We start from the raw sequence: 22,352 nt of genomic DNA on the forward strand, positions 1-22,352 counted from the left end.
CCGTCCCCCGGCCAGAGTGGAGGCTGGAGCCGAGCAGGGCAGGGCAGGTGCTGCTCTGTCTGGTGCCATGGAGTGGGCAGCTGCGGCGTTCTCCCATCTCCTGCTGCTGGGGTCCAGGGTTGCAGCTGCTCCTCAGCTCCCAGCCCTGTTTGACTGCTCATGCAGACAGTAAGAGCCACCCAGGTGAGGGTACCTGGCTCCGGGGCTGGCAGAGCCCTCGGGGAGCAGCAAATGCAGGGGGGGCCCCTCCTGACACACAGACCCTAACTACCCCTCTCCCTCCACCCTCAGCTACCCACTTGCCTATATACAGCCCCTAGCTACCAACAGCCCTCGTTGCACATGGCCCCTAGCTACCCCTTGCCTGCACCCTGAGCAGTTTGCAAACTTTTTGAGCTAGCATTCCCCCCTCTGAGTTTATAATTTTTGATTGTGTCCCATTCCCGTCCCCCCAGCCCAGACAGGCTAGGTGGCCTGCTGAGGTGAGTCAGGGGGTGGAGGTGGCACACTCTTCCCCAGGCCCTGCCAGACACAGCTGGCCCAAGCCCCGCCAGGCCCTGCCCCCACAATATGGAAGTCAAACTACACTTCTACCCAAGGCACCCTCCACCCCCCTCCACATCGGCTGGGCCCTGGAATTTTTATAGAATATTGGGGTGGCCTCAGGGGAAAAAAGGTTGAGAACCCCTGAGTTAAAATATTCTCTTAAGGGAAATTGGGGTCTGTGCTGCTGCTTTGCTTTTTTTTTTATTTTGCGTTTCTCTGATGCCCTGACAGTAGGGGTGGTCAAAACTTTAAATTTTAATTTTCACAAAAACTTTTCAAATAAATGATGTTTTTCATTTGTTTTGAATTCAAAATTTTGTTTCAGGATCTTTTCCCCTTGCGCCACTTCTTCCCCTTCCCCCCATCTCATTTTCTTGCTTCCCCGCCCCCGCCCGCTCCTTTTTTCCTGCTGGGAAAAGTGGTATGTCAATTCTTTCCTTTAGTGTTTGGGGCTTTTTAAAAAAAATTGTTACCATAGAAATAGCAAGCAGTGTGGCCCTATTTTTTGTTGGACATCTTTCTGGAGGGGGATAAAACTGAATATGGGAGTTTTTTAAGCTTTAATGGAGGGTGTTGGGATGCTTAAAAATCTTTTCTCCTCTCATTTTCTCAGATTTTACTTCCCTGGTACTTGCCCTCCTGTTCCAGGAAAAAATAGACTATATGACCTGGATTTCTAATGTTAAAAAACCCCTCTCAAATCTTGTTCATACATCAGAAAGTTCTTAGAGGGCAAAACATTTTTCTCGCTCCCCTTTGTAGGTCACCTTCAACAGCATTTAAACCGCTCTTAACTAAAGCTATTGTCCTGCACATGGAAGTTTCTTTCTACTGGCCAGGAGCTTGGCAATTACAAATGCTCAAGGATTCCGTGAATGCCTAGATTGGGAGGCTGGAACATTATGGAGTTGGCTCTGCTTGTCTGTCTGTACTGCCTGACCTGTACATGTTCTCTTCTCTAAGCCCTCGAAATGCAACACGCAGGTCTCATGTTAAAAGTTCTGAAGTAAATTTTGAAACCAACAAACCAATTCAGTCTGAATCCTGAACTTTACAGCTAATGGGCCAAGCCAAAACCCGGGGCACTCAACACCTCATCCCCAAATGCTGGGGGAAACTTGGATCTGGCACCATTAGCACTTTTTATATAACATGCTCATAAATATAATTCAATTTAAAATGATCTTTTGCTGTATTTAATTACACTGAAAAACCAACAGTCAAATCAAATGTTTAAAGAGAATCTGCTCAGTACCTGTGAATTTCTGTTGTCCCTATGTTTTAACTGCCTCTTCTACTGAAAGATTTGAAGCTGGATGGTTTTTATTCGAGCAGGGAGGCTAGATATTTATTTTTAAAGGTCTGTAACACCATTTTAATTCTCTGTCATACTGTATAAATGTTACTTTCCCTGTTTGTTTTTTCTTGTCAAGCTGCTGGACTCATGCACACTTTCAATGCACATGCAGCTACAGATATCACAGGATTTGGAATCCTGGGGCATGCACAGAATCTAGCCAAACAACAACGAAATGAGGTGTCCTTCGTTATCCATAACCTTCCTGTCCTAGCCAAGATGGCTGCAGTTAGCAAAGCATGTGGCAATATGTTTGGCCTCATGCATGGGACTTGTCCTGAGACGTCAGGTGAGTGACTTATTTTTTCCCTTCAGAATTTCACATTATTCCAGATGTGTAGCTACAAACACCATGTGTTGAGTTCTGAATGGTGTTACCAGGCTGATAAGAGTGTTAGCCATACAGCTGCTCACAATTAACTTTTTCAGCCTGTGAACAAACCACCAAACTATTTTGAATGTGCCTCTCTTCTCCCTTATGAAATACTGTATTTTAAAAACCTCTTGTGGGGAATATCTGAAACATTTAGCATTTACAGTTAGTGATGGTTCTGAATTTCTTTAAAATTTTATTTCTTTTAAAATTACAGATCAGTGAATATTTGAATTTGTTCATAGCCAGCACTGCATTTTCTCAAAAGTAATACTGCCTACAGTGCTACTGCCAATCAAATAAGTATTCTGTATTTTTCTTTTATAAATCTGTATATGAATTTTAGTGCTGGATTGCCAACCCCAGAGACTAAAGCTGTCACTCTATCCATACATAGCACAAGCATCAACAGTGCAGGTTTATTCTCCCACTGCCCTGTGAATGTGTCACAAACCTGACCTGGAGATACTATCGTTAGTAGTGAGAAAGGAATTCAATCTCTAAGAGCCATTCAATACTTGGTCTCTCTAGAGTCTGTCAAGTAAGATGCAGATTGTAGTGATGATTTTGTCCTATTTGCATTCATCTATTAGAAATTAGGCTGATAAAACCAAATTCATTTCACATAAACCTCTAAACAGCCATCAGGTGGCACCAACTTTTGGTCACTACCTCCTAGAGGTGCATTTGAACTGGAGACCAGGAGGTAAACAACTCTGTATCTTGTTAATTCCCTGGCCATATAGCCTCTCAGAATAAGAGCTCTTTTCTTCTCCTTGAAGTTTCTCTACGTCATTTTTCCTCTTGGTCTCCCGTTCTGTTTCTTTACACACGCTCTCGCCCTCCCTCCCTCCCCCCAAAAGTATTATTCAAGTTCTCTGCAGAAAGAGGGCCCCTGAAAGAAAAACTTAGTCTGAAGATCTGGAAAGAGGTATCCCAATGAGAGCTATAAACTGCCTAGTGAATATGCAACTTACTGTAATATGTTCAATTGTTTTTTAGCCATAAGTGTTTAAAGAGAAGCTCTGTCCTGGGGAGACTTTGTGGTTCAGATGTTTAGGATATGGAATATGATCCCTTTCAAGAGTTCAAAACCAGACCCAGTCAGTACAGATGAAAAATATCATGTGGTGGCTGTCTGGGGATCTACATGAATGTGTTTGCTAGTCTGAGTCCCTTTCTTGGTGGACAGATATCTGCATAACAAACACCACCTCAAATGGGACTAATTGCCACCTTAGTTAGCAGTTACAGAGAGACCAAACACGGAATGGAGACTGAATTGAACTACCTTACTCTTTGATGCGCTTCCCTCATGAGTGAGAGGCTGTGGAATACTGGCCCCTGCGCTATCCCTGCTCTGTGAATAGAGCACTTCTGTCTCAGCGCCGTCCATCCCACACCTTGGGCCAGCACTGTCTTTTTCTAGAAAAGATGAAACCCTGGAAAACAAATTAGATGATTCATAAGGAAGGTAGGAGTACTAGTAGCACCTTAGAGACTAACCAATTTATTTGAGCATAAGCTGTCTCTTAAACTCTGTCATGAATTCCTTTCAAATGGCTTCTCCACAATTATTTACATTCAGTGTAGATGTGGATGGATGTTGCTTGAATACCTCTTGCCAGTTTTCCACGTATTTATGGACTTGGATTTGACAGGTGTTACAGAACATGTGAATTGAACTTCATGGATATTTGTAGCATTTCCTGTATTTACTAGCAGGATAATTGGAGCAGTTACCCGTTGTTTTCTTAAATTTCCTGAAATATTACCTCTGTAGCTTCATATTTTGTAAACAGATTTTTGTAGCAGAGTACAGCAAATGATGGAAAGCACTCATAACTGATGTTTCTTGAGTATCCACCAACACCGGTGTTAGGGTGGCATGACTTTAATAACACATAGGCGTTGGTGACGTATACTTGGCCAGCACATTATGGGGGGTGTTCAGATGAGAACTGTTTTCAGTGGAAACTTGCAAATAGCCTCAACTTATGACATTTCTATTTCTAAAGATCATAAGGTAGATTTATCATTGGCATACGATAGCAGGATAGGCAACTAACAGGAGGGGCTGAGGGGGAAAATTGATGAGTGCAGGTTACTTCCTTATACCTTTATTGATCATTTGTCCTGCTGTACTTCCCACCACTCCTCCCTTTTGTTCAATTGGTACGCAAGTTGTTCACTGAATGCCAAATGCAAGTTATGTTGTTTTATTATTTAAACTTATTCTTTGACCCATTTGCATGACCAATGAAGTAACTGAATTTGAACCAGAGACTTCTATGGGAATAGCACTTGCTTCCCGTAGGGGTTAATTTGGCCCATTATGTTTGGAGTAGTTTAAACATCATGGTGTTTTTTGCCTTTCTGCTTTTGTTTAAAAGATAGGCACAGAAGAGTGAATATCTTCAAATGCCTGGGAGATGTAGGTGTTTTCATGTGTAGCAGACATAGTGAGTCCACATTGCACCTAGAAATAATGTTTACATATATTATTTTTTAATTACCACTACTATTGAAAAGCTGCTTCTTCTGCAGCCTTAAATTAAAGATGGTTTCTGTTTCATGTAATTTCTTTCCCTTTGTGCATATATCGGAAGAGCATCTTGTACATGAAGATATTCAGTATGCACAAAAAAAAAAATCTAAAGTCCATGGCATGCTATTAGCCTGCAGCTATACCCCTACAAGCTGTGATCCATAAGATCACACAAGATAAGTAGGATTGGCACACTTTTAAAAGAGCTCAAAGAAACTCCTGTGTACTGCTGGAATGTTTGTGGGTGATTCAGTAGATGGTGCTCTTCTCCCAGGGTCTCTTCTAAATCAGTGACCTGCTATGATGATAGTGGGCATTGTGCTGCTGGATGTGCCATCCTAGATTAGACATGAGACCCAAAGTCTTTACTATTTCTGGTCACTTAAGATACTGTTTCAGAGTAGCAGCCGTGTTAGTCTGTATTCGCAAAAAGAAAAGGAGGACTTGTGGCACCTTAGAGACTAACCAATTTATTTGAGCATAAGCTTCCGTGAGCTACAGCTCACTTCATCGGATGCATTGAACATTGGATGCATCCGATGAAGTGAGCTGTAGCTCACAGAAGCTTATGCTCAAATAAATTTGTTGGTCTCTAAGGTGCCACAAGTCCTCCTTTTCTTTTTAAGATACTGTGGCACTTTTCATAAGAGTAGGAGTGCCCTGGCTAAAGTCTTCAGGGACTATCCATTTTCTGTACCAGAGGGTTGTGTGAGATTGCTATGTACTGAATGCGGTAGTTGTTTTAATAACATATCAATTCCTATATGTCTCTTTCCTATCATCAGGTGCTGTGAGGTTTGATTAGTAAAATCAACTTATTTACAGATCTTTTTATGGCACTTATTGCCATAAAATCTGATCACTTCACATACACTATTAGATTTGTCTTCACAACAGCACGATGAGGTGGGAAGTATTTTCAGCTTTTTACACATAAGAAACTGAGGTGCAGAGAGATTAATTACCATGCCCAAGGTCTCACAGGAAGAACCCAGATCTCCAAAAATCCATTCCAGTACCTTTCAATGCACTGAAAAAGGATGGTCTTGCAAGTAATAGTTGGAAGAAAGGTGTTGAAGTACCACGGTTTTCCTATTTTTACTAAGTGAATGTTAAATATGCTGCTTTCATTAGCAAACAATATTATTTTCAATCAATAATGAGCGTGTGGGAGAGGGTTTTGTGGAGAAGACTGTATATTTGAAAACGCTATTCACATAAGCAACCCTACGAAAATCAGAGAGACTGAGCAAGACTTGTAGGGTCATACCTGGACCACATACCTGGACCACATACCTGGACCACAAAGTACTTTGGGTCACATTCTGACACCTTTACTCACCTTGAACGGCACCTTACTCCGTGAGAGGTTCCAGTGAACTCAGTGGAATTATTTGAGGATTAAGGTGCTATGCACATGGGAGTCAGGGTATCAGAATAGGGCCCATTATTCATCATAATGATTATATGTGAATTTTTAGTAGGGGTGAGTTGCAATATTTGTTGTTGTTTTGTAATGCCTTTGTGTTTCAATATATCTTTTGTTGTCCTTAGCATGTTGCTAACTTTTGCAGTGCGTATTTGGTTACACTTACATTATTTATAACCATAAATTTAACAGTAAATTTCATGTTTTACAGTGACAGCAGAAAGACCTCCACCAAATCATCTTCTGCTGTCCTTATTCTGCCAGAGAACCTATAAAGTCAATAAGAGTTTGCCTGAATAGGGGCTGCAGGGTCAGGTTCTAAATGTTTTGATGTTGAAATGCAACCAAAAGTTAATATGCTGATCCTTTTTCTTTGCAGGAGGTCTCCTTATCTGTCTACCACGTGAACAGGCAGCACGTTTCTGCGCCGAGATCAAATCTCCGAAATACGGCGAGGGTCACCAAGCATGGATTATTGGGATTGTAGAGAAGGGCAATCGTACTGCCAGAATAATAGATAAACCACGAATCATTGAAGTTGCACCACAAGTGGCCACTCAAAACGTGAACCCGACACCTGGTGCCACTTCTTAATCTAGATAAAATAGCTATTTGTTTTGTTTTTAAATAGATCTATTCCTTTATCATCCTACAATTTAAAGAACTGTAAAAAGAAAAAAAAAAACTTCAATGTGTCTGCACATCTGATGGCCTTAGGTCAGTTTGAGTGGATACAATTAATAAAATAAAATCCATTGCCTTTTTTTCCTGTTACATTAACTGAAGATGCACCTAATCTTGAGGCAGCTTCTGAGTTGAGAATTATATTGTTATCCAATACTGTTGATTCATTTTGAATCTTTAGACACTTATCTCTTGCCGCATAGGCTCTTTTTAAAGGTGCTTTCACGTAGCACAGACATTACCAGTAGTAGTGTCAAATAGCAGTGTGTGTCCTTTCATTATATGTATATTTATCATTGTCTAATTTTGGATGCCTTGAATGATATTCTGGAAAGGCAGTAAATTGATAGGTGACACAGTGGGTATACTCAAGTAGTAAGAGGGTTGCATGATTCCATTCAGTCTTTGATTTGTAAAGTTTAGTTTTACTCGACAGCATCTACAACCCTGGACGTTGCTTGGTAGCGCACACTGTTAAACAATCAAGTGCTAACTTTGCATGGAAAGCACTTCACAGTTGAAGGAGAAATTTTAATTTCATTATTTGTAGACCTGACAATATTTACTGTATTATCAATAATTGTTTTCTTTATTGATAGTAAGGAAAAAACAATAATTGCTCAGTTTTGCAACGTGATTGGATATGCTATAGTGCAACAAAGGAATTGCAAACCAAAAGGACTTTTCTGTATAATATTCATTTACAATTCACTATATAATTAACTACACAAATAATTTTTAAATATAATCACTTTAAAAACAAACCTCTGTTCTGTGGATGGTAGTGTTTAATACATTTTACATTTTGTATAGTGATTACAAGCCTTTTTTTTGTTTAAAATCAGCAGCTGTTTAGTATATTTTTAGTATTTTTGTTCTTTGCTCAAATACCTTTTGTGAACGCTTCTGTGATCTGTGTTTAAAATCTACATTGCCAACTTTGCAGCTTGAACTTAAGCTTGTTATTCAAATAAATATTTAATTTTTTTTATTGCTCTTGTACAAGTGCATGACGTTTTTTGATTTGTACTTAAATTACAGGAATGGAAAAATCCTACCTGCATTTTTTTTAAAAGTGGAATTATTAAAACTTGTTCTTGCCCTAATAGGTAGGTTGTGAAAGTTGTTCCATCCAGCTTGACATCTCTTGTGATATCAAAGTAGTGGGATGAGTTGATTATCTAAAAGTGTCTAATGCTTTTTATTAAGCATAAACTCTGGGATGATTTTTAATCCTTTTATCCATAAATCATCAATTAACTAGTGCTGTAAAACACCCAAATGAGATTCCATTTAAGAGTGGAAGGAATGCATCATGCTCTTTACCTAAAAGCTTACCTGCCTTCCCCAACAATGGGTTAAGCTGTGTAATTGTACCCTAGGGTAAGGAAGGAACGCTACTAACAACCATACCAGGAGGAAGAGCCCTGCATATGCTTAGTTTAGCTGTGCTCGATCACTTTCCAAAAAGAAAAGGAGTACTTGTGACACCTTGGAGACTAAAGAGTGAGACTTGCACCCTATGCAGCTCGCTTACTGAATAGAATTCAGTGTATTTTGCTGAACCAGTTGCTTTAAATGTGTTTGCCAGATTGTTGTATGGAGTGTTGTTGTAGCCATGTTGGTCCCAGGATATTAGAGACATAGCTCAGACATAGGTGAGAGGTTTTTCGCAGGAGTGGGTGGGTGAAATTCTGTGGCCTGCATTGTGCAGGAGGTCGGACTAGATGATCATAATGGTCCCTTCTGACCTTAGTATCTATGAATCTAAGTACAAGGTGGGTGAGGTAATTTTTTTTTTTATTGGACCAAAAGGTACTGCCTCACCCACTGGGTCTCATTAACGGATTGAAATTCAGACTGGGAAGGAAGAAAATCTTTGTTACTGCAAGAAATGTGTCCAGGAGCCACCCTCAAGAATAACAAGGCTTGTAAATTAAGAATTTTAAATAAGAGTTACCATAATCATTAGAAATGAACCTGGCTTGTTCATCCAGCAGATGCTTAAAGGTCTGGTCTTGTTTCCATTGAAATCTTTAGCAAAAATCCCATTGATTTCAATGGTAGCAGGATCAGGCCTTTAGTGGCTACTCTAGAAAATGTTGGTCTTGTTCCCCCCACTGCCCCAACCTCTGAAGATTAGCATAACTTCCGTTGAGGTAAATGGGAGCTGTGGGAGCTCAGCATTTGTGGAATCAGACCTGAGGCACCCAAAATCAGATTCCAGTGCAGAGCACCCACAACTTCAGCTGAAATCAAAGGTAACTGCAGGTGCTCATTTGTTCTGAGGCTAAGGGTCTGAAGTGGGGCACCCAAACCAGTTGTCATTGCAAAAAAAAAAAAAATTGGATCTAAATCTCTTTGGCCATTCTGTATGTCCTGTGGTCTACACTAGGGGACTGAGACTCAGAACTCAGGGTCTGGCTTTCATTAACTTGCTTTTTGATTTTGGACACTTCACTTTTGTGAGCCAATGGGGGTGAGGTAATATCTTTTATTGCACCAACTTCTGTTGGTGAGAGAGGCAAGCTCTCAAGCCAGCAGAAGTTGGTCCAATAAAAGATGTTACCTCACCCACCTTGTCTCTCTAATATCCTGGGAATGATACAGCTACAACTACACCTTCATATTTTACTTTTGTATCATTTTTAACCAATTGTAAATTAATTGTCTCAGGAATCTCATTTAGGCTAAATAAATATTTATAAATCACTTTGCATTCCTCAGATGCTAGAAGTGTAAAACTTGTTATAAAGAGCTGTCACATTTCAGACCAATGATTGACGTGAGACTGGCCTTGAGCAGAAGAATGCACTGTTTTGTGGATCTATCTTGTTACACTGGTTAGTTGACCAGTCATCTGAAGGGAACATTTCACATTTACTGAAGATAGCTTGAATGGTATAAGAGATCAACATCTTAGATAAGGTCGTGTAAGGTTAGAATATTTAAAAACAAAAGACCACGTGTGAATGAAAATCTGCAACAATCAAGCAGTCACATTAACTTTTCTCATTGAGAACCTTTTTTTACTGACCTTTCAGAGAAGCAACTTTCTCTTACTAGTGCCTTGTCTTCTAAACCTTCTCTCATTTTGCAGTGCCTGACAAAGCAATCAAGTTGTTTTAACTGTCTGAATTTACATTCTGAAGTGCAAGTGCAGTGTTATCCGTAGTCAGAATTGATATGGATATTATTTCTAATTGAACCATTCTAAACCCCAAATGGGTGATTATTTAGGTGACAATAATAGAGCACTTTACAACTAATCTCGCTAGAAACATGTAATTTGTATGTCACAGGTTTTTTTGTTTTGTCTTGGTAAATGCAGATTGTAACTCAAACAAAGCAAGAAGGCTGTAGACATTTACAAAAACAAAAAAACTGAGAGCATGCTCTAGTGTTGTGCCTAGGACAAAGAGCCGGCAACTCCTGAGTTCTAATCATTGCTCTGGCACTAACTTCCTATGCGTTTATCAAGTTGCTTCAGGCCAAATTTTTCAGATGTGGGTGCCAAAGATAATGAATGATCATGCATTATTTTGAAAGCCAGATTCCATCAGCCAAGTACACAATGCTATTTGTACATGATGTACATAAGCAGAGAGAAATGCATTCAGTTTAAATGTTCAAACTTCAAACAAATATAATCAAGGGGGGAAACTTCTAGGCAATAAAAAGGGAATTCACAAGCCAAAGCAATTAAGTTGGAAGGCAAAGTATATTACATTTTTTTAAAAAAACCTAGCATTTTAAACTTATTTTCAATGTCTCCAGAGCGTTTTGCTGTAGAGAGAACCCCAAATGGGAGGGGAGTTTTTTCTTTCTTTATGATGTATAAAGAAGTTGAAAGGTTTTGTCAATATAATTTTTCTGCTTTGTTGCTGCTGTTTCCTAGAGATTCAGGTCTTGTTACCCTATTCTTCCTGGAAGAATTGAAAACTATCAGGATCATGTCATGAGCCCCAAGGAAGTGAAACCTGGGTAACTGCAAAGAGAAGGGATGTTTAGGCAGATCGTTGCATACTTTATTTTGTTTTGTTGCTTTTTAACTCTTATCTAGCAAACAGCTGGGAAAAATGACCTCTTTGTTAAATTTCCACCAAGTGCGTGTGGGGAAAATGCTTCCATCCTAGTTCTTTGGTCCTTCAAAGAGACCAAAACAGGGAAACGAAGAATGTATTTAATATTTCTAAAGTAATAAAAAACCCATACCACTTCCAGTCTTTATCCTTCTATCAGGCCTTCTCTATTCATCTAGAGTTCTCTACCTATGGCCCCATCACCATTATCTGAGCAGCTACATCATAAAAAAGCAAAAAAGGCCAGCCATTTTCACTCTGTCCAAGTTACTGATAAAATAGGCAAATAAATTGAAACCGCTGGTGTTGAGGACAAACCTTCATATGCTTAGTTTAGTGTGGATCTATCACCTTAGAGCAAGGGTGTTTTGTATTATTATTTTTTAAAATTAATTTTGCCAAGTTGCAGCAGCAGCTTCCTCTCCACTATAGTAAATGAAGCTTTCAGGAGACCACATCTTCTGTATTCCAGTTCTGATCTTAATGTAGATTTTAATAGTCAATCAAGCTGCTTGCTAAATTATAGTACTGTACATTAGGTCTATTCCTGCACTGCTGTAGAAATCTTGATCATTTGGTTTTTATTACTTTTTTGATTTAATGAACAGAAAACATTAAAGCTAAATGCAAAACAGCTATATAAAAATGTTCAGAAATCCAGAAAAATGACAGACATAGCTGTGGAAAATACTTACCAAAGCCATTGTCCCTGGTAAATGCCATTAACTTTGATCGAATGCTTCTGGTGGCCTTCATTTTTTTCCCCCCCTCTCTCCTACATTCCTTTTTCTATGTTCAGAATGTTCAAACTGTATATCAGTATCTCTTGTCACGTGGCTATAAAAATAACTCACTCCAGCCTGTCTTGTTTATTAGGCCACGATTCAAAAGTCAGAAATGATTAATCACCCAACCTTCTATCATATAAATATAGCTGCTATAAAATGAAAAAAATCTATAAAATTCCCATATAGTTAAAGAATCTGACTAGATCACTGGCTGCAAGAATCTATCAAAAGTGCTAGTTATCCTACAGAAATGGTGTAGAGCACTACAAGTTACTGCAGTGTTTGGAATCAATACCATATTTTTGGTACTGACAGATGAATGTGTATAAAGTTCATTGGCTACGAAATGCACTAGGACATCACCCATTTTTTCATTAGTGATGAAAATGGAGCCAAAAATGAATGAGCAGGAGTAAATGTTGCGAAGTCAAGAGTGAAAACAGCTTTTAACCCAAACTGGACAGTGGATTTTCTTTTTATTATGCCACCTCATTTAAATGCAAATCCTTTGTGTTTAATATGCAAAATCACTCTCTCTGTCTGTAAGGTCATCAACATGAGGTGCCACTTTGAATCAAAGCGCAGTAACTTCAACGGGGCCTATCCTCCTGGCAGTGTTGCAAGACGTGACAAAATTGAAAATCTGAAGTCTTCATATCACATTTCAAATGTCATTCTTACAACATCAGCGACTGTACAGGGAAAAGCAACAGCCACTTCTCTTTGGATAATGTTGGTACTAGCTAAAAAGAAAAGGCCTTTCCTGGTTGCCACGCTTGTGAAGGAGTGCCTGTTGGAAATGCTAGAAGAGCTTTTTGCTGGAGATGAAAACAAATATGACATTGTGAACTGTGTGAAGGCAAGTTCCCCTGTCTGATTCCACGGCACTGTGAAGAGTGGAGGTAATTTACAAGGATTGTTTCACTGCTTTCCGATTTAAAAAAAAAAAAAAAAAAACAACCCGCCAAATATGTGTCTCTTGCAGTGGTGAATCAAACAATTTAAGTGACACTGTGCAGCTATCACTGTTTGTTAGAATTTATGATTTTATGCTGTCTGAAACAAAAACTCCACAACATGAAGGAAAAAGAAGCAAAACTTAACCGTGACATCTACTTGCTGAGCAAATGCAAGAAACAAAGTATAATCCCCAGAGGTCTCACCATCTATAACTCTCTAACCACAATATACAGATTCAAATAAGCGGAACAAAAGGACTTCAGAAAAACTCAGGCACCATCTCCTGCACCTCACATGGTCCAGAAGGGACCACCTCAAACAAGAAATCATCACACACTCCCACGCACTGGAAAGAAAAAAAAAAAATCAGGAAACCTTCCTGGACATCATGCAAGAAATGCAAAATAAATATCAGAAAAACCCGATGAGACACATCCCACACAAAAACGAGTGGAACAACTCCTCCACAGCACAACAACTCCTCCACAATACACAGAACTTCACCTCCAGGATAAACCAGGGCCCACCACACGGGCACTATACAGGATCTCAGCATCATCCATTTATCAAAAGTACCTCTAACCGGCACAGAACAATCTGTACTCTCCAAGGAAGTAAACTTCTGCACCACCACAGAACCTGATGATACCATACTAACATATGGAGAATTAGAAGAATTCTTTTGCCGACTCTGCCTCAAATAATTTTACAACAACGACACCACTCAAAACTACCGTGTCCCACTGGCAGTCATAAGTAAAAAAGAATCTTCTGTTTGGACACCCCACAGTGGATGAAACCACACATGTGATCATTATGTCGATTGCTTCAGGAAAAAAAAAATGAACTATGAAATCCTTAAGAAACATCCCATCCACCAGAGACAATGCATGGGTGGGAAGGCACGTGGAGTCACGTCCCCCCACCCCTGAGTTGCTGCTTGGCTTGTACTGAGTATGCTCATATGCACGGAGTATGCTCAGTAACATCTGCTAAAGCTACTGCCCTCACTCTGCCCCCCCGCCCAATCGGTAGGTACGAGTCATCTCTGCCATCCACCACAACCTCTCCACCTCTGAGAGGACAGCTGTACAATCCATGAAATCCAACCACCAGATAGTGACCAAACTAGCGGACAAAGGAGGTACCATCATAATTCTCAACCATGATGACTACATCGGTGAGCCAACCGCCAACCCTCTGACACCACCTACTATAAAGAACTCAAAGAAGACTCCTCACCGCAAGTCACCCAGGAATTTAAGGATATAATCAAATACTTCCCCAAACAACTCCAAGAGAAACTCTACAACCTCACCACCCATAAACCCACTGCTGGGATCTTCTACATGCTTCCTAAGATACACAAACAAGGGAACCCAGGTAGTCTACTCCTGAGGGAATTGTGTGCAAATAAAATAAAAATTCTGTAACAAAAATTAAAATTCTGTGCACAATATTTTAAAATTCTGCAAATTTTATTTGTCAAATACATGTGGAGGCTCCAACATGGCATTGGGGAGCACATGCTACTGGCTGCCCAGAGGTGGGAGATCACTGTGCAGCTCCCCGCACTGGGACACAGACTCAGCGATGAGGCTGCACCCAACCCTGACACAGCACAAGGACAGGGCCTGCCCCAGAAACACTCAAGGGCCTTGCCCTCCATGCCAGGTGCACCAGGTGTGGGCAGGCAGGCTCAGCAAGGCAGGATCCAAGTGTGGAGGGGCTTAGTGTGGGGGGATACAGGTGCGGGTTGAGAGGGTTCTGTGTGGGGCAATCGGGGTGCAGACAGCTAAGTGAGAGATCTGGGTGCAGGGGGGGGATCTTGATGCACAGGGGCTTGTTGGGGGGTTCTGAGTGCAATAGTAATGTGACTCTGCAGGGGGGTCCAGGTGAAGGTGGTCGGGGCTCAGTGGGGGGTGTCTGGGTGTGAGGGGGAATAGAGCTCGGTGGGGGGTCTTGGTATGGGGGGTCAGATACTGTGGGAGTGAGGCTCAGTAAGGTGGGAATCCAGGTGCAGGTGGCTCATTGGGGTGCTCCAGATGCAGGGGGATTGGGGCTCATCAAGGGGGGGTTCTGAGTGCAAAGGGGTGAGGCTCAGAGGGAGGGTCTGAGTATGAGGGGGTCTGGATGCAAAGGGGTTGGGTGGATGGGGGAGCAGCTCCCTGTACAGCAATCCCTTCCCCTGAAGCTGAGGAGCGAAGGTGTGCAGGAAGTGTGTGTACTGGGGGGGAAGAGTCTGCACAGCTTCCTACAGCCAGGGGAGAAATCTGGGGGTGAGTCTGACATAGCCCCAGATGCCATGCAGGGGAAAAGGAAGTCCCGTCCTCCCCAGCGTAGCTGGGACTAACAGATGAGCCCAGTGCAGGGTAGGAGCCACCAGCCAGGTCTTCCCCAGTCCCATCCCCTGCCCCACAGAGATTTACCTCTCTGCTGGCTGACCTGGGCACCCAAAACATACTGCTAGGGCGGGTTGCATGCTGCTCTTGTGGCTTCCCTTTGCTTCCCCATCAGGATGTCATTTTTCTGCGAGGAAACAAAGAAATCTGCTGGGGACAATTTCTGCACATGCGCAGTGGCACAGAATTCCCCCAAAGGTAGTAGACCCATCATAGCTGGTGACAGTACTTTTACTGAAGGAATACCGGGATTCATAGAAACCATCCTCCAACCACTCCCCACACAAAGGGCAAGCTTCCTCCAGGACACAACCGCCTTCCTCCAGAAGTCCTGCAACATTAACAACCTCCCTCAGAACACCATCTTTGCCACCATGGATGTCCCCTCCCTGTACAGCAACATCCCTCACAATGACGGCATCGCTGTCTGCCTCAAATATCTACAAGGTAATGGACAACACTCAGATACCCACCCCAGATCCATCTATTTCATCCTCAGCCATAACAATTTTACATTCAACAACAAACACTTGGTTCAAGTCACGGGAACAGCCATGTTTATTAGGATGGCTCCCCAATACACCAGCCTCTTCACAGGCCACCTTGAGGATGAATTTCTGGACAACTGCACCATGAAACACATGAGATACATGGATGACATTGTCATTCTCTGCACAGATGACCTAAACTCCCTCCTAGATTTCCACCACACTTTCAACAACCCCACTCATCCATCAAACTCCCTCTAGAACACCTCCGCAACAGCATCAGTTTCCTGGCCACTATGATCAGTGTGACCGGGGTCTCAGGAAGGGCCAGACTGAGATTGCTCAATCAGGGCAAACGGCAACAAATGGGGCAGACAATCCCCAAAACTGGTGGTTATTCTAATAATTAGATTCACCAAGCCAGCAACAAAACAGCTTTTACAATACCTTACTGGTTACCCAGAAGCCAAAAACACAGTTCCCTTAAAGCAATCCAGTTTTAGGCTCCAACCCAGACAGCCAGGTCAAATATGAGGAGGATTACTGAAAATCTTGTTAATCATATATAAAGTTCTGCTTACCCACTAGGTCAATGAATATTTCAGATCTTACTCAAATACAGCCAATTCTTATTAACTAAACTGAGATTTATTAGAAAGAAAAGAGAGAGAATATTGGTTAAAATATTTTAAATATAGATATGAATAAAATTCTTAGGTCCGCTTCATAGTAGAGGTGATGAGCTTTAGAGCTGCAAAGAGTTCTTTGAGAATTAGTTCCATAGGTTAAATTCCAATGTCCAATATCAGGGTGATCCGGACTGGAGCTGGAGACCTCAGTCTTGCTACTCAAACTTGCCCTGAGGAAGCTTAGGCAGATCTGAGATAACAGGATCAGGGCCCTAAAGTTCTTTTATAGATCTCTGGAAGGCTATTGACAGCCTCTTGACAGTAAGTGAATAATAGGTGATCATCATGGCTTTGAAGACCTCCTATTTCCTAAGTACCACCAGTAATTAGCTGCATGGATTAGCATAAGGCAACTGCCCATCTCCTGCCTTTTACAGGTAGTTTACTACAAACTTCAAAGAGAAATAAAGACAATGGTATAAAAATATTATTAAAGCTAATGTTAAAAAAAATTATATAGTACATAGGTTGGGAAAAGAGTGTCTGTACATCTGGTTATAGTGCTTAGATTATCCACAAATACAAAATTTGTTTTTTAAAAGTCATTGAATACATAGAGTACATAATCGGCAATAAACCAATTTAGGTGAATAGATTTAACAATAGAGTTTAGCAATTAGAATCCAAATACTCGGGTACATCACTCATGAAAAGTTGTACAGAGATTTGGTTGTGGAAAGCAAAATATATCAATGAATGGCGATTGTCCCTCAGTAATTGAGAATTAGGTTGGTTGCCCATCTAGAAAATACTTTCCTAACTCAGCTTCTCATCGGCACTTCAGCTCATCCCTCCTGATATTGCAGATGTCCAGTGATGTGTTCTATGTAGATATCTCTCGACCACCTGATGGTGTCCGACACCATGAGTTGCCACATCAGCCAAAAGAAAAGGAGGACTTGTGGCACCTTAGAGACTAACCAATTTATTTGAGCGTAAGCTTTCGTGAGCTACAGCTCACTTCATCGGATGCATTCAGTGGAAAATACAGTGAGGAGATTTATATACACACAGAACATGAAAAAATGGGTGTTATCATACGCACTGTAAGGAGAGTGATGACTTAAGATGAGCTATTACCAGCAGGAGAGTGGGGGGAGGGGAGAAAACCTTTTGTAGTGATAATCAAGGTGCGCCATTTCCAGCAGTTAACAGGAACTTCCGAGGAGCAGTGGCGGGGCGGGGGGGGGGGGAATAAACATGGGGAAATAGCTCATCTTAAGTGATCACTCTCCTTACAGTGTGTATGATAACACCCATTTTTTCATGTTCTGGGTGTATATAAATCTCCTCACTGTATTTTCCACTGAATGCATCCGATGAAGTGAGCTATAGCTCACAAAAGCTTATGCTCAAATAAATTGGTTAGTCTCTAAGGTGCCACTAGTACTCCTTTTCTATCTGCGAATACAGACTAACACGGCTGCTACTCTGAAACACATCAGCCAAGCGTAGCATTGACCGATTCCGCATTCTCTCAGTACTGGGGTCCCATGTGCCTAAGGCTCCGATGATCAGTATGTGTGTCTGGACCTGGTAACCCTTAGTTCTCAAGGTTTCGGCCAGAGGGGAATATTTCTCTACTTGCGAGCTTGGGCATATCCTTTTGATATTTGAATCAATAGAATGGGGTTCTCAAACTGGGGGTCGGGACCCCTCAGGGGATTGCGAGGTTATTACATGGAGGGTCGTGAGCTGTCAGCCTCCAGCATTTATAATGGTGTTAAGTATATAAAAAGGTGTTTTTAATTTATAAGGGGGGTTGCACTCAGAGGCTTGCTATGTGAAAAGGGTCACCTGTACAAAAGTTTGAGAACCACTGTAATAGAACATAGCGACAGACAGGAATTCTCTGGTTACATTGTTAACCTCTAACAAGATATAGTTAAACAGACACAAAAACAATCACTATCTTCTTCTAATTCTCTAACAATGCAAGTCTACATTTCAAAGCTCTAATTTATCTAACATGGAATGGCCCTAATTACCCATTTACATACTTTTTAATATGTCTCTAAAGGTTGAATTTGGGTGATGAAGCCTGCTAGGTGCTTAACCCTTTCTGGCTCAGTGAGACAATCAGCTTGAACAATGGAACCCTACAGATAACTATATACAAGAAACCTGTGGGATCACCATACCTACCTTCACAGATCCAGTAGCCACCCTGTGATAATGTGTTCACCCCACACCAGTCCTGAAGGGACTAAGCTGGCATAGTCAGGGCCAATTAACCTTACAGGCCACACCTGGTCAAGAATCTGGCTTGACTGAAAATGACTAATGGCTGATCAAACCCAGCTGGAGGAGAAACTGGCTAAGGTATAAAGCCAGGAAGTTGGGGGCAGAAAGGGGTTGAAGTGTGAAAGCTGGTAGTCACGCTCTAGGTTTAGAGAGGCAAAAGGAGGAAACCCTAGGGACAGAGAGATGTCCTGGGATCCTGGCCCTGAGGGAAGGATTTACTCAGAAGTTGTGGAGAAGAAACCCTGTGGAAGATGAAGCAGGAAGGAGCTCAGTGAAAAAGCAACAAGACTAGAGGTTGTGCAGACCTTGGCTGCTGATTGTAGGGTCGCTCAGCTGAAACCCAGAGTAGCAGGCAGGCGGGGTTCTACTACCAACCACGGGGAAGTGGCACAGGATTGCGGGGGACATCAACTGGACTTGTCCAGAGGCACTTTGACAGCCCCCAAAAAGGGGATTATATAGTGACCTAGCTGGAGAGCTGAGCCATGGAGAGAGAGAGAGAGGCCACAGGGTGAATGTGAAGTTCTAGGGTGCAATTTAGACTAATGAAGAGTTGTCACCTTTTACCCTGTACCCCTTAATGCCTTATTATGCCTTGCTACTGTAGGGTTTTCTGCCTGGAACACCCACAGACAGCAACAAGTATGAACTTAGTCTCTATGTATTATACAGCCCTAGTTAAATGCTCTAGATTTCAGGAGCCTGCCTGCCTCACCATGGACTTCCAATGGTCTTCACCAGCCTTGGTTAACCCCTGGTAAAATAACTCCACACTCTCCCCAGACTCAATTTTCCCCAAAAACCTGGGTTCTGCACTGTCCAGCCCTCTCCGGGCAGCTGAGATTTTAAAGGTCCTGTTGCCCCTGTAAAGGATCAATATTCAGCAGTCTGCTACGTTAACTAGAGTTACTAAACAGTTCAGTTTAAACACAGCACTGAATTAGTTTAGATTAAAAATAAAATAAGCTTATTTAACTACAAAGAGAGAGATTTTAAGTGAGTACAAGTATCAAGTATTTAAAGTCAGAATGGTTATAAGAGAAATAAAGGTAAAATGCTTTCTAGAAGATAAAATTTAACAAGCTAGACTTGGTTCAAGATAAAATCCTTACTACATGTTCCCAGCAACATGACTGACCAAATTCAGGGCTGGTTCCTTTGTCTTCTTGGGCGAAAGAGAGATGAATCAGGGTGTTTTTGCCCCTCACTTTTATAACCCAGTCACCCTTTGAAATGCATTTTCCTGAAGGTTATCCCTAAATAAAGTTCATTCCAGTTGTGAGGAAGGAGATATGGAATCTCATGGTGAAAGAGGTTCTAGGCTGTTGTTTGCTAAAATGCAGATCAAACTGTTTCTGCGCCCCTTTGTTGCCAAAGAATGGCTACTTGACAGGTGATTGCCAATCAACTTTGATGACACCTGGCTAGAGGCACCAACTTGTCCTTTGTCTTTGATAAACCAGTTTACCCACTCCAGATTTGTCTGGTAAACCCACTGTAGTCATAATTTCAGTTTATATTCATCTTAATATGCATTTCATACATACATTACAAAAGAATATTAATGATCAGTGTGTTATTAGTTTTAAAGGATATCTCAGTTTTATTAGTTTTATAGGATATTTTGCACAAAGATTATTACAATAATATGTAGGGTGTGAATACAGGGGTGCTTTTTGTCATAGTGAGCGAATGATAGAAGGGGGCGCCAAACTGGATGAGAGCTGATTCCCTAGACACAGCCATTAGGAGGTGCCCCAGTGGTGAGTGAACCCCATTACACATCCCAAATATACCAAGAAATTTGTTATCTACAGCCAGGTCCTCAGACACCACAGAATATGCTGCGAGGAGAAAATCTGGGATATACATCTTAAAACTGCCTTCACCAAACAAGGACACTCTGCAGAGAAGCAGATCGGCTCATGGAACAGGCTACCTGAGTACTCTGAGAGAACCTGCTTCAATACATAAAAAAAACAACCCTCTGATCACACACCCCTAGTTGTCAACTACCACCCCACACTGAAACCTATACAGGGTATCATTAAACAATTACAACCCATATTTGATGGGGACCACGTCATGAAAGAAATCTTTCGTGAAACCCCTGTTCTGGCCTTAAAACAACCTCCCAGTCTTACAGAGCTCATCATCAGAAGCAAACTTCCCGTAGACCAGGATCCACCAACTCAAAGTGGCACCAGACCCTGCCAGAATAACTGACACAAAACCTCCAGATTTATCCCCACTGCTGCAATGATCAATACCCCCCAAAACACACCTTTCAAAATCCATGGTCCTTCACATGTCTGTCACCTGTGGTGTACCTCATCCAGTTCACTAAATGCCCCAATAACAGTTATGGGTGGGTGAAACCAAACAATCACTACACTCTTGAATGAACTCACACAGAAAAATGATAGACAAACACATAACACCTGTCGAAGAACGCTTGTTACAAAACAAGCACGGCATATCTTATCTCTCAGTCCTTATCCTCAAAGGAAACCTGCACAACACCTTCAAAAGATGAGCCTGGGAGCTGAAATTCATAACTTTGCTAGGCACTAAAAATCATGGTCTAAATAAAGATTCTGAATTTATAGTTTATTACTACAATCTGTAATCCATGAACCCCCCTATTTTGATCTATGACTGAAGGGATGAACGGGCCACTTCAGTTTGAATGGTCCCTTAGAATATGTGTTAATTACTTTTGCTAAACTACCTGTTCCACCTCCTAGTTAGCTGACACTCTGAGTACCTTTTCCCTGACTGGAAGAAACTCTGTGTAAGCTTGAAAGCTTGTCTCTCTCTCACCAACAGAAGTTGGTCCAATAAAAGTTATTGCCTCACCCATCTTGTCCTTCTAATATCCTGGGACCAACACGGCTACAACAACACTGCAAAGATAAATGATAGTATTCTAAGGACAATGAGTCATAAAAATACCATTTTTAAATAAATGGAGTGAAACTACATTTGCCATGGCTTACAGGAAATGGAGTACCATTCAGGCAATCAGAACGGCAGATAAGACAAATTTGCAAGCTGCTGTGAGGCTATAGGCAGACCTCTTACTAGGGTGACCAGATGTCCCGATTTTATAGGGACATTCCTGATTTTTGGGCCTTTTTCTTATATATGCTCCTATTACCTCCCACCCCCTGTCCCAGGCGGTGGAGGGTAATACATTTCACATTTGCTGTCTGGTCACCCTACATGTTACGCCTATGTAAACTGACAAGGAATTACTTTAACACCAAAACCATGTGTGATATTTATGAACCGTTCCAGGGTGGTGGGTGTGAAACATCATTTCCGACCCAGCGAAGCAGCTGTCGATGGGCATTCGTGGGCTACAGCCTGCTTTAAGAACAGCCTCGTGGAAGGGGTGCTGAGCTGTTTCAACCACCCCGCTGTCTCCGCACCCTATATGGCCACCCCTGCAGCTGGCTCACCCAAGGGTGATAATTTTGATCCTGCTGCCGCTGTCTGGCAGCTCATCTCCCCCGTCCCTAACCCCAGCCTCCTCCATCCTCACCCTGATTCTGCCCATCTGCCCCTCCCCTCACCTGTCTGGACTCCTCCCCCACACACAACCTGGCCTCTGCATAAGCTCCGCCCACCCTTCCTCCCCCAGAGCAAGGAGACAAGTAAGGGCGGGCAGGCAGACTGAGGGCAGCGGCTTCAGTAGACCTTAGTGAGCATGGGCTGATCGCGCACGCATGCGCAGGAACAGCCATCGGCCCCGCCGGG

At 41.9% G+C, this 22,352-nt stretch overlaps 1 protein-coding gene across 6 annotated transcripts in view; it reads left to right on the plus strand.

Annotated features, from left to right (window-relative positions):
* Positions 1 to 7,881, plus strand: part of SEPHS1 (selenophosphate synthetase 1) — a 139,947-nt gene extending 132,066 nt beyond the window's left edge. For 5 of the 6 annotated variants that reach the window (XM_073328726.1, XM_073328727.1, XM_073328732.1 and 2 more), the window contains 2 exons: positions 1,980 to 2,192; positions 6,633 to 7,881. In XM_073328726.1, coding sequence (XP_073184827.1) covers positions 1,980 to 2,192; positions 6,633 to 6,847 — 428 coding nt within the window. In that variant the 3' untranslated portion in view covers positions 6,848 to 7,881. The remainder of the gene's footprint in view (positions 1 to 1,979; positions 2,193 to 6,632) is intronic. The other variant, XM_073328728.1, reaches the window with a different exon arrangement.
* Positions 7,882 to 22,352: the final 14,471 nt, after the last annotated feature.

Source organism: Lepidochelys kempii, chromosome 1, assembly GCF_965140265.1.
Source record: "Lepidochelys kempii isolate rLepKem1 chromosome 1, rLepKem1.hap2, whole genome shotgun sequence".
NCBI lineage: Eukaryota > Metazoa > Chordata > Testudines > Cheloniidae > Lepidochelys > Lepidochelys kempii.